The sequence below is a fragment of the Nelumbo nucifera genome, chromosome 2 (assembly GCF_055504915.1).
Source record: "Nelumbo nucifera cultivar China Antique chromosome 2, China Antique-T2T, whole genome shotgun sequence".
NCBI lineage: Eukaryota > Viridiplantae > Streptophyta > Magnoliopsida > Proteales > Nelumbonaceae > Nelumbo > Nelumbo nucifera.
In genome coordinates this window covers 10,340,285-10,358,912 of record NC_142650.1, presented here as the reverse complement: position 1 = coordinate 10,358,912, position 18,628 = coordinate 10,340,285, and the positions used below count along the sequence as shown (strand labels likewise).

The 18,628-nt window shown below is 36.7% G+C and overlaps 2 protein-coding genes across 2 annotated transcripts in view; one reads left to right on the top strand and one right to left on the bottom strand.

The window, feature by feature from the left end:
* Positions 1 to 2,846, top strand: part of LOC104594940 (ARM repeat superfamily protein) — a 107,004-nt gene extending 104,158 nt beyond the window's left edge. The window contains exons 21-25 of the mRNA XM_010255498.3: positions 52 to 158; positions 265 to 321; positions 460 to 532; positions 632 to 898; positions 2,510 to 2,846. Coding sequence (XP_010253800.1) covers positions 52 to 158; positions 265 to 321; positions 460 to 532; positions 632 to 796 — 402 coding nt within the window. The 3' untranslated portion in view covers positions 797 to 898; positions 2,510 to 2,846. The remainder of the gene's footprint in view (positions 1 to 51; positions 159 to 264; positions 322 to 459; positions 533 to 631; positions 899 to 2,509) is intronic.
* Positions 2,847 to 6,256: 3,410 nt separating this feature from the next.
* LOC104594939 (ran-binding protein 1 homolog b-like) lies at positions 6,257 to 12,161 on the bottom strand. The gene is made up of 4 exons (XM_010255496.3): positions 11,926 to 12,161; positions 11,637 to 11,788; positions 11,399 to 11,524; positions 6,257 to 6,955 (listed from the first exon to the last, which is right to left on the bottom strand). Exons 1-4 carry the CDS (start codon positions 12,075 to 12,077, stop codon positions 6,723 to 6,725), a joined length of 663 nt encoding a protein of 220 aa, XP_010253798.1. The 5' UTR covers positions 12,078 to 12,161; the 3' UTR covers positions 6,257 to 6,722.
* Between the last annotated feature and the right edge of the window lie 6,467 nt (positions 12,162 to 18,628).

The window sequence follows — 18,628 nt, the reverse complement described above, 5'->3', positions numbered from 1 at the left end:
TACCGATACCAGTATCATTGAGCTCTTGTGTTCTTTTCTGCATGGACACAGGTTGACAATGTAACATCCATTCAGAGAAAAACTTTTGGTTTAGCTCTTTCAATTATTTTGACCTTGAGAGTACCTCAAGTCCTTGATAAACTTGATCAGATCCTCAGGTATCACTTTGATGCACTATAACATGCCATGAGTTAATTAATTATATATACCAGCATTCCTGTTTTTTAATTCATGTAGTGTCACTTACCAAAGCAATTCATGTAGTGTCTGTACAAGTGTGATATTGGGTGCAAGTGAAGACTTTGGTGAGGAAGAGTCAAGGTGAGATCTCCTGCATAGATTCTATCTTTTTCAATTGGTATACTTCTGTAAATTTTAGTGGTATTGAAGGGTTAACAACTTCACTCTTTCAACCTTTTAGTTATAATATCTTTTTTTTTTCTTTGTTCTAAATGACAGTGGTGATAACATTAGCTCTACTGAATCTCATTGTGAAGGCACCATTTCAAGTAAAGAACTAAGGAGGAGACAAGTAAGATTTCTTGGATCTTTTCCTGACCTTGGGGGTTATAGGTCAATGTCCTTAAACTTTTCTTACTATAACTTTAAATGATTTTTTTTCTATCATCAGATAAAAGCTTCAGATCCTATCAAACAGTTATCACTGGAGAGTTCAGTAAGAGAGAATCTTCAAACCTGTGCTGCTCTTCATGGAGATTCATCTTTTAATGCAGCCATCAGTAGAATGCACCCTGCTGCATTTGCACAAGTACAGAAGGCACTGAAGATGCCATAGGCAAGCTTGATTCCATATGTAGCCGTTCTTTCTCACAGCTTGATCAGATTTTTCTTGTGGTACAGATTATTCCATCTTTCCATAAATTGCAAGTATGTGGAGGTAAGTTACTTGGAACCCTTCTCATGCAGTCATATGATTCGTAAGTATATTAAGATATATAAGTAGCTTTACTAAGTGCAATGCAGTCTCATCCAGACCATACAGTCAATAACTTACCCGCTCTATGGATCATAGTTCATCGTCACACCATATGAGTCTTGCCTGAGCTATTTGAATTGGCTATGTGAATAATGTTCCATTGTAGTCGGTAGTCACTGTAGGCCATGTCTCATCTTGAAACTTTTATTGCCCAGATACAGCAAGGGCACAGCTTGGCAAAGTGCCAGATATTGAATTTACACAGTTGATATATCTGACATTTAGTGGCACACTAAAATAGGTAGTCGGGTATAGCTTGAAACTTTTGTCTTGAAATATATTCTCTTGCCTCAATAAATGTCTTATAGGCTGACAACCACCCTTCAAGGAGGAAAAGTGATACTTGTAACAGAAAATAAAGACTGCACTCCTTTTTGACGTTTTAGTGCCTTCAATCCTGAACCTGTTCAATCCTTGTTGATGCATTATTAGTCTCCATTGTACACAACAAAGCCATGTCACCGTTTTCTCCCTTATTATGTTACCCAAATCTTCTCCTAGTGTGATTCCTTTTTCAATCAAATGAAAGATCTTTATCAAAGAAAAATAGTGGAGATTGTACAAGTGGACCAAGGCAGTGATAAAATTAGTAGACAATGGGATCCACCTAAACAATATGTTCACTCTAGATGTCGGGCTCTTGCCTCCCTTATTATATGCCTTATACTGTGGGAACCTTCGATTGTTCAACAGCCTGTCAGACTTCTGGAGAGATTAAATTCTCTAGGGTTCATGTCTATAAACTAAGAAAACAAAGTCAAAAGAGAACAAGCAGAAACCCAAAACATTTACAGCTTCTAAAGGGTTCCTTGAATCAATCAACTTCTACCCGTCCCCCCAAAAGGCTAGGTATTTTGGTAAGAGAGACTTCTATATATTATTACAATATTGCCCCTCTAAGGTAAGTAATAAGATGAAGATACTATGTTATAGGAGTGTACTAATATTTGAGGATGTAATTGCATCTATATATAGCCCCTATTTTCACTCTCCCCCTCACTGATGTGGTGACAACATCAGTTTATCAACAATAAAGGCATGTCTGGTTCATGTGATCATGTCATTGTTTAGTACTTAAATTTATTAAGAGGGGGACAGGAATCATATCAGTAGTCTTTTGCCATGTAACATGAGTTGCTAAACTGCATTCAAGAATGCCCAACCATGTACGTTAATCATTTTAAAAAAGAAGATAAAAGGACGAAACCAATTGTTTCCCTTCCACATGGGGCTATTGGCCTAAGATTAGAATATTGGGAGAACTGATATAGGGATGCGAGGATTGAATCGATTTGGATATAGTTATTTACAAATTTGATACATTTATATTCATATTTATAAGGGGATCTTATCCAGGCCATTTCGTTGACAATGCTGGAAAGGGGGTGTATAAAGATTAATATGACCTGACCTGTGCGGGAGACCTATTCTGTGCACCCCTTCCCTTCCCATTCATTTGTTAAATGCTGATCTGTTTCTTTATTGCATCTAATCACTGCATGTTTTTTCCAGGTAGAGAACGTTCAAAGCGTTATGCCCTAGAAGGTTGGCTCTGAGATGACGAAGGTTGGATTCTCTCAAGGATTGATGTTTTGGTTGCATATTATGTGTTTTATTTTATTTTTCCCCATTTCGGTAATGTGGTTTATTCCATTTTTTCTAATTTCAATTGTTGTAAAAATACTGAAATGAGTGCAGCCTGGATGTGGTAAACTCTGTAAATATTCGGTTGACCTTCTGCCCTGGTATTTAAGGCTTGGAGGTCAAAAGGTCACAGGTGTTTTACGGATGAGTGAAATTTTGCCCAAAACAATAAGGAATCAGGAGTTGGCTTTGCTGCTTGTATCAAGTACGCTAGGTCCTATCTTTTATCAAAAAAAAAAAGAAAAAGAAAAAAAAAAAAGAACGATAGGTCGTACCATTATTGTGAACCTTCCAGTTCCACCTCCGGTTAGGGGTGTCAATTGGATTGGGTTTGGTCCAATCCAATCGAATGAATGTTTTAGACCAATTTGGACCGGTCTAATTAAATGTTTGGACCGTCCAATCTGTTCAAATTCATTTTGATTTAGATTGGTTTCAACCCAAACTCGATCCATTGACACATATTTTTATCTTATATTAATGGACTAGATATTGGCTTAATCCAACCTAATCCAATATAAATTTGTTACGGATGGACCAGGTCCAATCCAATCTAATAAATATTTTGGACTGGATTGATCTGATCCAATATGTCTTGTTGGTCGTCCAATTCGTCTATATTGATTTTGGACTGGACGGGGTCCAATCCAAAACCGGTCCATTGACATCCTTACTTCTGGTGCATAATTTGTAGATATGTACACAGCGACTTCAAAGTCCTTTTATAGGGGTGTTAATGAAAAATCAAAAAATTGAACTGAACCGAGAAAACCAAACCGCAAAATGCGGTTAACCGAACTGGTTAGTTCGGAATTTTTGAAAAACTGAAAGACTGGTTTGATTTTTGGTTAACCTATAAAAAACCGACAAGTATATATATTTATATGTATATTTTATAAATATTTTTAATGTCACATATTTTCTATGTATTTTATATAAATATGTATTTATATTATATTTATAATGATCTATTTACAAAATATATTATATATTTTTAAAATATTTATAATATATTATATATCATTTATTATTTATAATATAGTAGTATACATATATTTATATAATATATATATATATATATATTATAAATATAAAAAACTGAAAAACTGAATATTCGAATCGGTCAAAAATTGAAACCGGCGGATCGGTTAACCAGTGGTACTAGTTCGGTTTCGGTTTGGCGAAATGAAAAAATTGGTACCACTGGTTCGGCTTACAAAAAAGGGTCATGGTTCAGTTAATCGATCCATGGACATCCCTATCCTTTTATGCTAGTAAAAAAAAATGAGAACGTTGGGGATCATCCCAGTTATGTCAATGTCTGTAGAGAATCCTAAAAAAGGAATTGGGATTTGCTCCTCACACAGGGTGCCTCACAACGACCTCACAGGCACATCCCATCATGTATTGCGGACATCTCCCATAAATAATAACATATAAGTACAAAAGATGTTCCCAATGCACGGTGGGATATGCTTACGAGGTTGGTGTGAGGCGTCATGTGTGATCCAGTCTCTAAAAAAACAAGACGTGAATAATATCACAAATGAATCAGGCGGTTGATCTCGTGAAACATGTTGGATCTCAGAATAGATGTCTTGTTCGAGTGAGGTGATATCAATAATTTAATCTCTATACTTTTTTGTTCGCTTTGCAGATGCCAAAGATGGATTCAGTTGACACTATTACCCTAATAATCATTTTAAACCATTTGATCATCTACTAAGAATTATGAAATGAAAAACCAAGGTTCAAAATTTTGCAACATATTGGACTGTATCGGTCGATACGTATCGTTCCGGTATTAGTCCGATACAAAGAATGCATAGAAATTATCTGTAGCGTTCCTTGTATGTATTGGTCTTTATCCGATTGTTTCGGGTTTGTATCGGCCAATACAGTTCCAAAACAATCTGGTACAGCCTAATACAAGTCTGCTTCTCTCTCATTAATTTCATTAAATTATATTTAGGGTCGAATTATCTCTCATTAATTTTATATTTACTCCTATAGTTAAGTGCAATTTTGTTCTCATTAATTAGTTAATTACTCGTGTAATTAATGCATAATTTTAAATTTGAATTTCAATTTTAGCACCTAATTGGAATTCTCTTCTCATTAATTTCGTTAATTAATAACCTTCTTTCTCATTAAATTCGTTTTGTTAGTATAAAACTACAAACTTAGCAATAGAAAGATTCAAACCTTGGATATTAGGCTTTAAGCCTTTAACAACTAGAGATTCACTACTAAGCCATGCCCATTTGCTTGTTATAAGTTTATGCATTTTTATTTTTAAATAAATTTTCTCTTTTTTTTAGTGTAAGCTTATCAATAAATGTTAAAATTAATTATTAAAATTTATGTATTAATAAATATTAAAGATAAATTATATTGATTCTTTTAAAACTAATATATATCAAATATACATTTTAGTTTTTTTTTTCACGTTTTAGTTATTCCATCATTTGTGAATAGTTACTAAGTGTGTCCCAATACCTTGAATTTTATATAAACCATTAAATTATAGTTTTTTACTTTTAAATAACTTATTTACCATCATATAAAACTTGTAACTATCATTATTAATATATTTTTAGGATTTATTTGAATTTTTTAGCATAGTTATGCGTATCTTGATTTTTCGTCCGTATCTATATGTATCCAAAGCGTATCCCGATGGTCTCTTAAAATTATCTTTCCGATATAGCTTGCGTTTCCGATACCTTATACCCTTGACAAAAATAGAATCGATCAATGAATCCCCTCTTTCTGAGCTTTCTCAGTAGTTCTAAATCAGTGGAGATAAAGTTCAGTTAGAATCTTACAATGGGGGGCTTACTGGCTTAGAATTGGGATCTGCTCCTCACACAGGGCACCTCACAACGTCCTCACATGCATATCCCACCATGTATTGGGAACATCTCCCGTAAATAATAACACATAAATACAGGAGATGTTCCCTATGTATGTTGGATGTGCATGAGGTCAGTTCGAGGAGCAGACCCGGTCTCACTAGTTTATAGGATATGTGGTTCTTACCATCTACAAGACTTGAGAATCCCATGGTGAAGCAATTGTTTTTCTAAAATAAATGTACGTATTTTTTTTTTCATCTGGGAGACTAGTCTTTTTTTTTTTTTTTGGGGGGGGGGGGGATCTGGAGCCTGCAATCCCAGTAGTTAAATAATAATGAAGGAAGAAAAGCATACAAGATTGGCATTCTTCTGGGAAATTTAGGATCAACACGGTCTCATTACCCAGCGGAGAACGGACCTTTTCACCTGTATATATGTATGTTTTTTTTTTGCAACTTCTCGCTTAAGTAGTAGCTTAAAAAAATGAAAGAAAAAAAATGCTCTACCCGCATGACGGCACGAGAATGGAAAATAGGATCAAAAACCGGCCAGGAGGATCGATGAGCCTATTGGTACATCCGGCATTACTTGTGAAATCGTGTGTTGATTGGTTTTCACGAATTGGTAAATGGTAATGGACCTAATAGTCCCTTAGACATCATCCAAAAAGATATTATTGTTTACATGACTTCAGTCCAAGGCATCGGAAACGGCATGGCATGCTGAGATTAGCATTTTCATCGGCTATGGCAATAGCTAGAGAATAATCTTAGTAATGTTTACCATTTAGAAATATAATTTTAGCGCAGACAAATTGCAGACCTAACTCCTACGCGGCCAAGCCCTTTGGGAGGGAACTATCAAAAACCCTAACCCAATTACCGAAACCTCTCAATCTCTCATGAAACTCTCACAGGAACAGCGTAACCCAGACCCCCGACCCTGACATGCATACTAGACCCCAGTCCAATGACCTTGATAAAACTTATGACCGACTGACACCAGTTCAGAACCAGATCCCTTGACTTGACATGCATACTGGACCCCAGTCCGATGAACTTGACAAAACTTACTGACCGACTGACACCAGTTCCACTTCCACCTACAGATCCATGTCCACTCAAAGCTAGCTCTTCTTTAAATCGGACAATTTGTATGGAAAAGTGGACAAAATCACCACCTCAGAGGACAACCCAAAATATGCAAACTCCCTTCCAGCAGATCTAAGCCGAAGAAATCGGCTCTTCTTTCTTCTTCTCGTCTGGTTTCGCATGCCCACTATCATCTTCCTTCTCCTTCGATGCACCAGTTTTTTCTCCAGCTTTATCCTCAGTTTTTTCCTCTGCAACACTTAACTTCTCAATAAGTCCAGCAGTTGCAGTTGCTTCTTCGTTCTCCTCTTTCTTCCCTTGGGATTCAGCAACCTCTTGAACCATTTCCATGAAGGTCTTACAGTCTGCAATAAAAACATGGCGTCACTAAAGTGTCTAATGTGCATACAAACAGAACTCTATCGCTGATTAAAAATATGGCACCATGATATGATTCACCAGAATAAAAGCAAGCATGGCACCATAATACACTAGAAATATAAAGAATTAAAGAAATTACATAACTCTTTTCACACCTCATCCTGAAGGCTTTCTGGCATTTTTTTTAACACCAGAAAGTTTCCAATTTCAATGGATATTGTTTTTAACGTGTCTATATGATAAATAAACCCACACGCAACAGAACAGCCAACTCGATCAAAGTACAGAAGCAAATAGAACTAATATAATACTTCAAAAGTTTTTTTATTAATACAACCTGATTTTGACATGCTGGACAAAGACAGTATGTATATTCTCATAAGGATTTGAATAATTGGATTTCCAGTGATTCTATATCCCCAATAAGTGGAATAGGTTTCAGACAAGAGTGCAATTGTTGAGCCCTCCTAACCCTACATGACCAATCAATCATTAAAAGATTAAAAAATAAAGAAAAGAATGCCAATGGAACGAAGAAATGTTAAAAAGTTCAATAAAGACGGAAGAGCAAAAATATTGCTTGAACAAAATTTCTTTGGAAAGATCCACAATAATACAAAAAATAAAGACACAATCTTTTGATGATGATAAAACCTTTAGATAGAGAGAAAGAGGATCAGGAAACAAGAAAAATATTATTGGAACTTTTTAACCCAAGACCCTTTAGATGTTAGGCCATAGTGGGTGGAAAGGGGGATGAGGCCAAATAACAGAAAGAAAGGATCCATGATCCACCCAATCAGATTTATGGCACAAGCTGGCTCACCTGAGAAGTGGAGGGAGGGAGGGAAAGGCAAAAGTTGGATTCACAAAAAGTTGAGGATAGGCCGTTAGTATGACGTATAGGAATAGGAGGGTATATTTCAATGATTTCGTCTTGGTGTAACAAAATATACAACCTAGCTAACATGCATTTATAATGGTACAATGGTCAGGCTTGTAGAATATTATGGTCAAGTTCTTGATGTTTCAGATTGCTAAGAACTCAAACAAAGCCAAACTTCATTATAAATTGAGTCAAACTTCAACAACCCAAAACCTATCCTATCCATGGAAGACTAACTGCACATAAATTGTTCACACTAGAAACAATCAAAATTGCACCAACAATTGAAACAGACTGTGCCCAGAGCCAGCTCAATCCTAGCATATCTAAGGGTAGAACCAGATCTTCTGGGTTTGAGATATTAGAAAGTAATAAGATATCAAGAGGTTTTTTCTTTCTTTTTTTTTTACAAAAGAAGGGAAGGGAACTACACGAGGAGATTACAATCTGATACGGCAAAGCAGCAAAAACTAAGTAAAAAAAAAAACAACAGGAAAAAAATCCCTACCCAAACCAGATTTAGCCAAAAGATCAGCTCATGAACTTCATGTAGGAGATAGGCGAGCCTCCATGGACCTGTCTCATCAGATTTAGCCTAAGCAAACGCATTCCTGGAGTATCCCTCAACCACAATAGAAGAAGCCAGAATAAAGCAAGCAATCCGCATTCCAGTAACAAGCATAGTTGTCAAAGCAACGCCTAGGCAGGTGCCTAGGCAACAAAGCACCCTTAGAGGCTCGCCTTGCCTAATCATCAAGCAGTTTTGTATGCTGTCATAAAATACTTTTATATTCTTAATATTTTGAGATTATAAATATAAAATAGAAACTATTAAATTAAAACATTCATTTTGTGTGTTTATATATTAATTTCTTATTTGTTAGGGTTTAATCAACATAGACATTGCTAACTGCTGTATTTTTTTATCAACAACTGCTGTATTGAACCCTCAAGGACTTCAAAACCTGAACCAATAAAGAAGAACTTAAAATTTTGTCTAATCAACCCCTTTTCTTTTCTTTATTTCCTATAAAAAAATAGGGTTTCAGCCCCTGTATTTTTTGAATTTTCTTTTCTTTCTTCTTTTTTTTTCTCATGAATATGTTGATTTTCTATACTTTAATATGAAGTTTATACTTTTATGAAAATTATGGATAGTTATTAAGGAAATATGATTATGGAACCTAGGGAACTACCCTAGGATAGATGTTTTTTACATTGAAAAAGAAAAAAAAAAATCAATGCGCCTAGGCAACTTCTCTCTCTTTTCATTGTTCTCATTCTCAGAATCTCAGACTCAGGCTCACTTGATTTGGGAGAGTTTTCTAACGAGAAATTCGATGCGAAGAAATGAATCAATGCAATCTGCCAATCTCGACACCCTCAAGACCTAGTGTAGAAGCACTTGGCGGATCTAGAAATGAAGTTGCAAATGATGTCCAAAGGGATTGTTGCGTCTCTGGAGGAGCAGAGCAGTGCCTCTCCTTCGAGTCCCTTGTGCTAGCCGTGATGTCATTCGCCTCCGCGACGACGCCATCTCTCTCCGGAATTCTATCACCGGCATCTTACTCAAGCTCAAAAAGGTACCCAGATCTAGTGGTGGATTTGAGTTGAGCCGAGCCAAATAGTATGAGGATCGAGCTCGGCTCGTCAAGGTTGTATAAGGCTCGAGCTCGAGCTCGAGATCAGTTCGAGCTAGAACATTGAGCTCGAGATCGATTTGAGGGAAAATATTTTATAAAAATAAAAAATTATATATAAAAAAATAATTTTTATTTGATATTTAAAAAAATAAGAATTATAATATTTTTATTATATATATTATTTTCTATAATTATATATATATATATATTCGAGCTCGACTCGCGAGCCTCATGAGCCAAGCTCTATTAGGCTCGAGATCGGCTCGTTTATTAATCGAGCCTCTAAATCGGGCTTGAGCTCAGCTCGAAGCTCGGTTAAAACCGAGCTTTTTACGAGCCGAGCTTGAGCAGCTCGTGAAAAGCTCGGCTCATTGCCACCCCTATCCAAATCCATCCTCTGTTCTACTAAATTCTTTATCTGAGTAGAATTTTAGTTCGTTTAAAATAGCAGATCCAAAGTGGAAATTTGGTGGCATTTCTCTCTGGTTATTTAACGCAAACAACCTGAATTGAATTTGTTGGAGATTGATTTGTATCCATCCAGCCCACTTTTTACAAAAAAAAAGGTCGGGCTTCGGGCATTTTATGAGGGTCAGGCTCAGGCCTGGAAAAATCCTGTTAATGAAGAGTAAAAGCCCGGCTCGGCCCGACCCATGAACAGGTCTAGTGACAAGCCCCCCCCCAATATTTCCTAGCCTCGCCTTGGTGCTTTCAAAACTATGGTAACAAGGGCTTGGACCTTTGATTCCGCAAGCAAGTATCAAGAGGTGTTTCTAAAGATCATGAAAACCAAGAAAATATATTTCAGGTAAATTACAAGCACCCACCCTGTACTTAGGGAGTCATGATACTTAGCACCCCAAACATTGTTCTACAACAAAGACCCCCCCAGTTCTAGCACGTCACCTTTGTTGTTGCCATTCCCTCAGTTAAACATGGAATATTCCCATGTCATTGTTATATGCAGTTTATACAAATTTACAACCCCAAATTAACCTCATTATTTTGTGAGACCATTTTTCCCTTTTAATTTAGTTTTTCTATAACCCAAACTCTTGCATGTTTCCCTTAAGCTTCTCTCAACAAAAGCTGGTAGCAACTTACACCCTTTGTGGAAGTGCTGCTGATCAGGTAGTCCATCTTCAACGCTATGAACAAGTGGTTCATCTTCATATTTGGATTTATCCATAGGTAGTTTGGCATCTTCTTTGGCAAGGGTTTCATCCAAACCATGTGGAAAGACAGTAACGGTCAATAGAAGATATTATTCTTTAGAATAGGTATTTTAGTATTTTTTTTCCACTGTCACTGTTAGTCTATAAAATCTCAAATGGACAATTTGGTAATTTCATTTTCACCATTAAGGTATCAGAAGCAAAGTGCTGGAATCTATAAGTACAGGGGTGTCTTCGTTGCAAAACAAAGAGGGGGGGGGCTAAGTAAACCTACCTTACCTAGGTACTAGTCAGAAATGTTAACACATGCTAAGAGTCAATAATGAGATTTCTAGCGCTTTATGTTCAGTCTATAAATATGAGTTCTTATAATTTCATTTCTTAAGGTTCTGAATAAAGTTATCCTTTGCTGAAAGATCATAACAATTAAAAAACAATCAGCCCGCTAACCACCAAATCCCTCTAATTTAATTTAGGATGAATCACAAGGAAAGGTAGCACCTAAAGACCACGTCTCCTCACGCCCTCAAAATACTAAACCCGTAATCGAGGTCTTCTATTGAAACAGTGTTGTTCTGTACACCAGGCTAGATATTAACTCAAAGCAATACTTACTAATGATTAATATATAAAATGAAAACCCACAACAGCATAAGATAAAAATAAATAAATACATAAAAACAATAGCATACAAGAAAAATACCCGATCAGAGAAAAACTTACTTTCAACGGATGCAAATCGGATGCAAAAAAGTTCATCCTTCAATTCACCATCGGAAAAATCAGTGGCGTGCCAGACGCACGACTTTTCGTTCCCAGCATGCTCTTGCACCGACATCGTGGGCGAAACTGTGAAGGCCACAACGAAAATCAAATATAAATCAAAATAAACCAAAAAACGCCGATCTGCAACCGAAAGAAGAAACGCAAATAATCGCGACAATTGGAGTAAGAAAACGACCTAGATGATTAGCGCAGATCTTGAGAGTCTTCGATTGCCGCATGACCAACCTTACCTTCCCCGTTTCTTTGTGCTTCAAAAGCTTTACAGTTCCAGTGCCTCTTTCTTTCCATTGACTTCCATCTTTGTCGAACCGGTAAAGCTTCGCTTTCCTGCATGTTTGTCCGGCAACACAGAAGCAGACATCGAAAGAGAATCAAGCAATCGTCATACAAAAATGAGAACAAAAAATAAAGCACTGGAAAGGAAACAATCGCAAACCCTAGAAAGCAAACAAGCGAGAGCTTACAGATCAAGAATGGCATCCTCTTCTTCTTCACCAGTGGTGACGGCGACTTCTTCGAGCTTGACAATTGGAGCAACCTGTGCCCCGGTATCTTCATCTTCGCCTCCTGCAGCGGCCTCGTCGTCTTCTCTGTGCTCGGGATCGATACTCGCCATTGCAATCGAAAGAAAGAGAGAGAGTGGTGGGGAGAGAGAAGTTCCGCTAAACAGGGAGAAAAAATACAGGAGATATAACTGGAAGGCCGAGATTCCAAGCTTTATATAGTGATCACAAATGACCTGCAGCAGAAAAAAGTTAAGTGGCAAATTTCTTAAAAGTAACCCTAAGGTTTAATTGAATAACGCTAACCTTATTGTACGACTATTGTCTTAAGAGAAAATTAATCCTACAATTTGTTCAAAAACCCATAAACTTTAGTATATTTTAAATTAGGGTAAAATAGAAAAATCTCCCCTAAAATTTCTGACAATTATAAAAACCTTTCGTTTAACTTTAGTAAAAATCTGTCTTTTATTTTCAAATAATCGATAAAAATCTCCATTCCGTTAATGATTAAGACGAAAAACGTTAAAATGATGATAATTTTTTTCAAAAACCTATTTTACCCCTTCGGCTGTGATGCATGATACAATGGAGATTGTTGGTGACGGTGAGCTTCGATCTGAGGCATAACAACCGCATGGGATCTACTCCTCACAAATGGGCGCTTTACATGTACATCCATCGTGCATTAAGAACATCTCTCGTGAATAATAATTAATAAATAGGAGAGATGTTTCCAATGTGTGTGAAGCGCCAAGTGTGAGAAGTAGATCCGGTCTATCTCTTCAATCTATTCAACCCGGGGAGATCCCAAATGTGGGCCACAACAAACAGCAATCCCCATCTTCTCCTGCGAAGGAGTATAGACCGTAATTAATCTGTAAATACCTCATTTCTTCCTGTCATCAAAAGAGATCAATCACCATCAAGGAGATCGATCAATCGTCTCAATACTAACCGCGTTCTATATCTAATATCCAATGGCCATATTCTCTTGCATGAAGCCCTCGCTCATTGTCGTATGGTAGAACGTTTGTTCACAAACAGTAATATTACTATATGAGGATCTATCTGCTGCACTTGCATTTAATCGCTGACACATGTCTCATTAGACGTGTGATGAAACACGTGTCACAAATTAAACGCAATTGTACAACAAGTGCAGTAGATCCAGACTCGAGAGAATCTGAAACTCAAAAAACTAAAAATGGAAAGAAGTTGCAGAAGAACTCACCACGAAGAGTCGAAGCCAAGTTGCCATTAGAGATGAATCAAGGATGAGAAGCTTTTCATCAGAAGCCCAGTAATAAGCCCTTAATCTCACAATATTGGGGTGCTTAATCCGTCCGATCGCCTGTATTTGCGCTGCAAATTCTTTATACTTCTGCCTTCCACCTTCACCTCATCTCCTCACCGCCACCGGAACTTCATTGCCCAACACCACCTTGTTGTACACGATCCCCAATCCGCTCGTACCCAAAACATAAGCCGACGATCTCAGAAGCTCATCCAGTTCGAACGTGAACCCTTTATCAATCGCAACCAAACCACCTTCTCCTCCTTCATTACTTCCTGCCTTCTCATCAGACTCCAGCTCCGAATCGTCGTTGCTCAGGAACAAGAGCAAGTAGACAATTTTTTGCCTTCACCTCCACCGCCCAACTTTCCTTTACTAGTGTAGCTGCAACTTTTTGAATCTTGAATCTTTTCTTTTCCAATATACATAGACGATGAGCAAACCGACTACTGCGACTCCGGCGGCATATGACACCACAATTAAGATTATTAAACTTGCTTTCAATTCTCTTTTTTTCTTATTTTTGGATTGGTATCAAATACCGTTGTCTGATTCTGTTTCATTGAGGTGTTCTTTAGGGGATTCCCGCTGCAAGGTTTCCAGAGAGGAAATCACACAAGGAGGGATTGTGAAGGAATGCGGTCGGGCCTTGATTTGCAAAAGTTTCAGTCTAAGGGATTTCTCCGATCAGGTTGTTATGCCTCAGATCGTCGCCGGCAATCTCCCAAATGATGTCGGGATCTTGCTGGAGAAATGATTGAACCGACTGGAATTAGAAACGAAGGGATCGCCGCCGTAGAGAGAGCAATCGTGATTGTGCCATGCATCGTAGCTGAAGGGGTAAAATAGGTATTTTGATAAAAATTATCATCGGTTTAACGTTTTCGTCTTGGAGGTTTTTATCAATTTTTTTAAAATAGAATGAAGGTTTTTGTATTTCACTCTTAATCTATGTTAGACACACTATGAATTATTTGAAAATAAAGAAAAAGGAGTTTTCACTTCCTCTCTTGCTTGGGACGCTCCCTTTGTTTCTCTCGCTCCTTCTTTCTCTCTCACTCCCTCTATATCTTGATTTCCTTTTCATTCTCTCACTTTCAAAAGTCATCTCTCAATCTCTCAATCTCTCACTCTCTCAATTTTTATCTATAGCCAAATCAAACTCTTTCTCTCTCATGGTTAATCTTTCATTCTCTATCAATCTCTTCTATATCGTTTTCATTCAGTCTTTCTCCCGCTCCATCTGTCGTTCTTTTTTATTTTTCTTAGAAATTTATACGATATTAATCAGCCCATATAAGTTATAAAGTTAGTCAAAGGACCAACAATTTGTACAATCAAGTTATAAATTTCGATCAAATTGGTGTAGATTTTATAGTCAAAAGTTTCTTGTGAATTTTTTATCAAATTGGGCTAAAGGAGTTAGAACTATACCAAACTGGTTTTATGTTCCTTAATACGGTGTGGTTAATACCATATAAGTGTGTAAGAAAAATATAAAAAAAAGAACAAGAAAGAGAATAAGAAAAAAATGAGAGAGAATGATAGAGATTGAGGGAGAAGGAGAGATCGACCGAGAAAGATAATGAAGAAGGAGAGAATGAGAGATCAACTGAGAAAGAAAATGAGGGAGAATGAGAGATTAAATGAAGATTGAGGGAGAATGGTACATTGATGGAGAGAGAGAGAACAAAAAAGATTAACTAAGAGAATGTAAAAATTTTTTTCTCAAATTAGATGGTCGTTGAACAGAGAGAGAGACAATTGTGAAAGTGAGAGAATGGGAGGGAGATTAAAAGATGGAGTGAGTGGGAGAGAAAGTGAAAAGAATGTATCGATCTTTTTAAGCACATGTAAACAAGCAAGCAACTTTTTATTCCATCTGAAAAATACCGGATACTGCAATAAGAATTTAAATCACAAAGTCAAAAGCAACCATTCTCGGTTCCGAGAAAGGAGTCGAGGAAGGGTAGAGTGCCGGAGAGGCAGCTTGCTCCTGAACTTGGGTGGCCTCAAAGGATACAACCCCACAAGGCCACCATCATACGACATGGTATGGCGTAGAAATTAGAAACCAACGGCAGCAATCAAAGCCTTCTATTATTTGGAAAAAGTACAAATACAAATATGTATCTTATATTTTGTATTATTTTAAATATATTTATATTATACATTTTTTATATTTATACTTTGAAAGAAGTATAAATATAAATTTGTAGAATGCAAAGCCTTGTATTTTATATGTATTTGCACAATACATATTTGTATTTTTACTCTTTACAAACTGAGCCTAAATGACAAAACTGATAAAGTGCATCACCTTTGTATTTTTTCTGTTTTATCACAACACAAAGAATAGCTCCAATTGTGAATTCCATCTGCACTCCTACAAGGCTGCAACTTCTATTTTTCTTTTAAATTCAATCTTCTCAAAACTGCTTCCATCTGCAATCCTATAAGGCTGCAACTTTTATTTTCTCTTAAATTCAACCTTCTCAAAACTGTAAAACCAAGTAGCCTCATACCTTCATTAATCCTGTCTTTCGCTAGAAATGCCATGTAAAAACAAAGATATATAAGGAAGATGGATGTAGCAATGGCAGTGGTGATGAAATTTTTTTACCCATTAAATTTTATTTTGGAAATTTAAAAAATAATGAAGAACAAATTCCATATTTTATTTTTTTCTATTACGATTTAATAAAAGAGGAATACTTTAACAATACTAAAACTGATTAATTTAAGAAATTTGCCCAAAATTAAAAGTTAAAACAGATAACATTACTGATTTGAGAGGAGTGAGGCCGAGGGTAATATTAGAGAGTAGGTAAATTATAATAAGTTAGGTTCTCTTCTAGCGAAAGTGATAACTGTTAACCCAAAAATACAGCCGCACATCGGGAACATATGGGAAGATGTTCCCGATGTGCGGATGGATTGCTTTGTCAAAAGTGTTTTAGCAGCAGATTCAGACTCTGTAGTACTTTCAAGTCTCCCTGCGCTAATTTCTATGACATGTCTCTTGCATAATCATAATTTACCCCTGACGGTCCCCATGGGTTATATCAGCTAAGGGCAATTTTAGGATTTTAATATTAATAAAAATAATATATTTAATAAAATTACAAAAATAAGTTAACTTTGTATTCAGAGCCGCCCACCGCAGCCTTCAATACGCTTTCGGCACGCCTCCGGCAGTGTCTCCGACAGCTGCCTCCGACTGTCGTCTCCAACAGTCGAGAAAGCCACCTCTCTCTCTACCCATTTTTTCTCCTCCTTCCTCACTACCTTCGACCAGCCCTGTTCACCACCTTCTTCTAGAACACCGAAATTTCAAAGGCAGTACTATCCCAGCATTCTCACACAACTCCGGCGTATATCTGATATCTCAACCATCGCTCGGTTTCATTTTCTTCCCGTATCATTTCTCCTCTCCACCCCACTGTTCAAGGCTTTTTGTAAACAATCTACGAAAGCTTTGTTCCCGGTCCTCATCACTGGTTAACCCAAAAGCTCTGTTCTCAGTCCTCATCACCGGTTAATCAGAAACATTAGCAACGACGGAAATCTGACCTTTCCATCCTTCCTTTCCATTTCGAAGGAGATTTACAGTTAAGGAGTTAAGGGGATCGTCCTTTCCCATCAAACTTTCGATCGCAAACCGTTTGGCCACCGTTGATTGAGAAAACAGTTCGGAGCTGAGCTAATTGATATCTCCCGTGTACATCGTCCTCAGTCAGGCCAAAATCTGCCCAGGTAAGTCCTGCTTGCGTCATTTTCTTTTATATATATCCGTTTCTTCTCCTAGTTTCTTGCCATGGAGTTATAGGCATTGGACTGGCTCTCGGAACCAGTGAAGAAGCTCCCTGCCGAACCAGCTTCAGTCAAGTTTCTAACACACCCACCCCTACCGTATTTCACACACTTAATCTATGGTTAACTAGTTATTTATCTTCTTTTAGTTGTGCTTATCTTTTGCGGTTCTGAATTAATATATTTGTTAGAAGTTTCTGAGAAAGAATCAATCAGTTCTCTGCAACTTTTTTTATCTGTTTTTGTTTTCTCTTCCGATGATGCTTTTGCTTGCCCATGGCGCGTTAGTTTTCTTTTTTTTCTTCTGTTCAAGGCTTAAACTCTGTTTAAGAAGTCTGTGAAGTTTCAAATCCTGATGTATCATTCCCTTTCAATCAGTAGTTCTATCGATCTGTTATTCGTTAGGTTTGCTTTACTTAAAATTGATACTGGCATGGAATTTACTCTGATTTCAAGAGTTATATTTCCTGTTCTGTTAATTAGATTTAATGGTCGTCTGGTTGGATCTTTTGAGACTGAGATGAGAAGCACGAAGTCTATTTAGTTGTTGCATGTCACTGAATTATGATCTCGGAGGCGATTGTTGGTGCGATACTCCCGATTCCCATTGTTCCTTTCATCTGCCTCCGCCCACCTCGGACAACGTTGTCTGAGGCGAAGGCAGAGGCGGAGGTGTTGCCGGAAGCGGCGGCGCTGGTGAACAGATTGCAAGAAAAAGGAGATGAACAATGATTTTATTCTTAATTGATATTATTTTTAAAAAGTTTATTTATTTCTGAAATATTTTTAAAAATATTACTTTTATTGATATTAAGGCCAATATCCCAAAAAAAATGAATAAGTACTTAATTTATAAAATTAAGTCCCTCATAGTCTCCCCCTATAAATTGCATCATGTCCGTGATTTTGACATCAATTCATGTTAAGGATTCACGATGAACTAAAAATTTTGAGGTGGGCTGAATAATAATTTTCCTAAAATAATAATTTAACAAAAAATAAGAAATATTAATTTTATCATGATGGTGATTGGTGATATCTCATCATGATCAATGGCAAATTAAACTGTGACAAGGAGGTGACTTTTGATGGCTTGATTTTTTGATAAATTACTTGAACAGTCTTCGTTAACTTTTAAGCCTTAATCCTAAAAAGTTGTCATCAGTGATTTCATTCCATAAGTGTATTTTATTATTATTATTAATTTCATGCTTTTAGATTTTCAATGAAATAATCATTATAATACATAAGACTGAACATTTGAAACATTCTATTTTTTTCATTTATATATTAAAAAATTAATACAAACGTACCAGTAAAAAATCTGATCAATTTATGATTATAAAAAAAATTAATGTAGGTTTCTTAATCTTTAAGAATTGTTGGATTAGGCCCAACCTAAGCTTAACTTCATGTTGGGTTGGGGTTCAGAACCTCAGGTTGGGCTAGGGTTGACCTCAACCCGCCCGACCTATCCTGACCCAATTTGCACCATTAGATTTGGTACATTATTTGTATATGTCAAATTAATTGAAATTTGGTGGTTGGGATTGA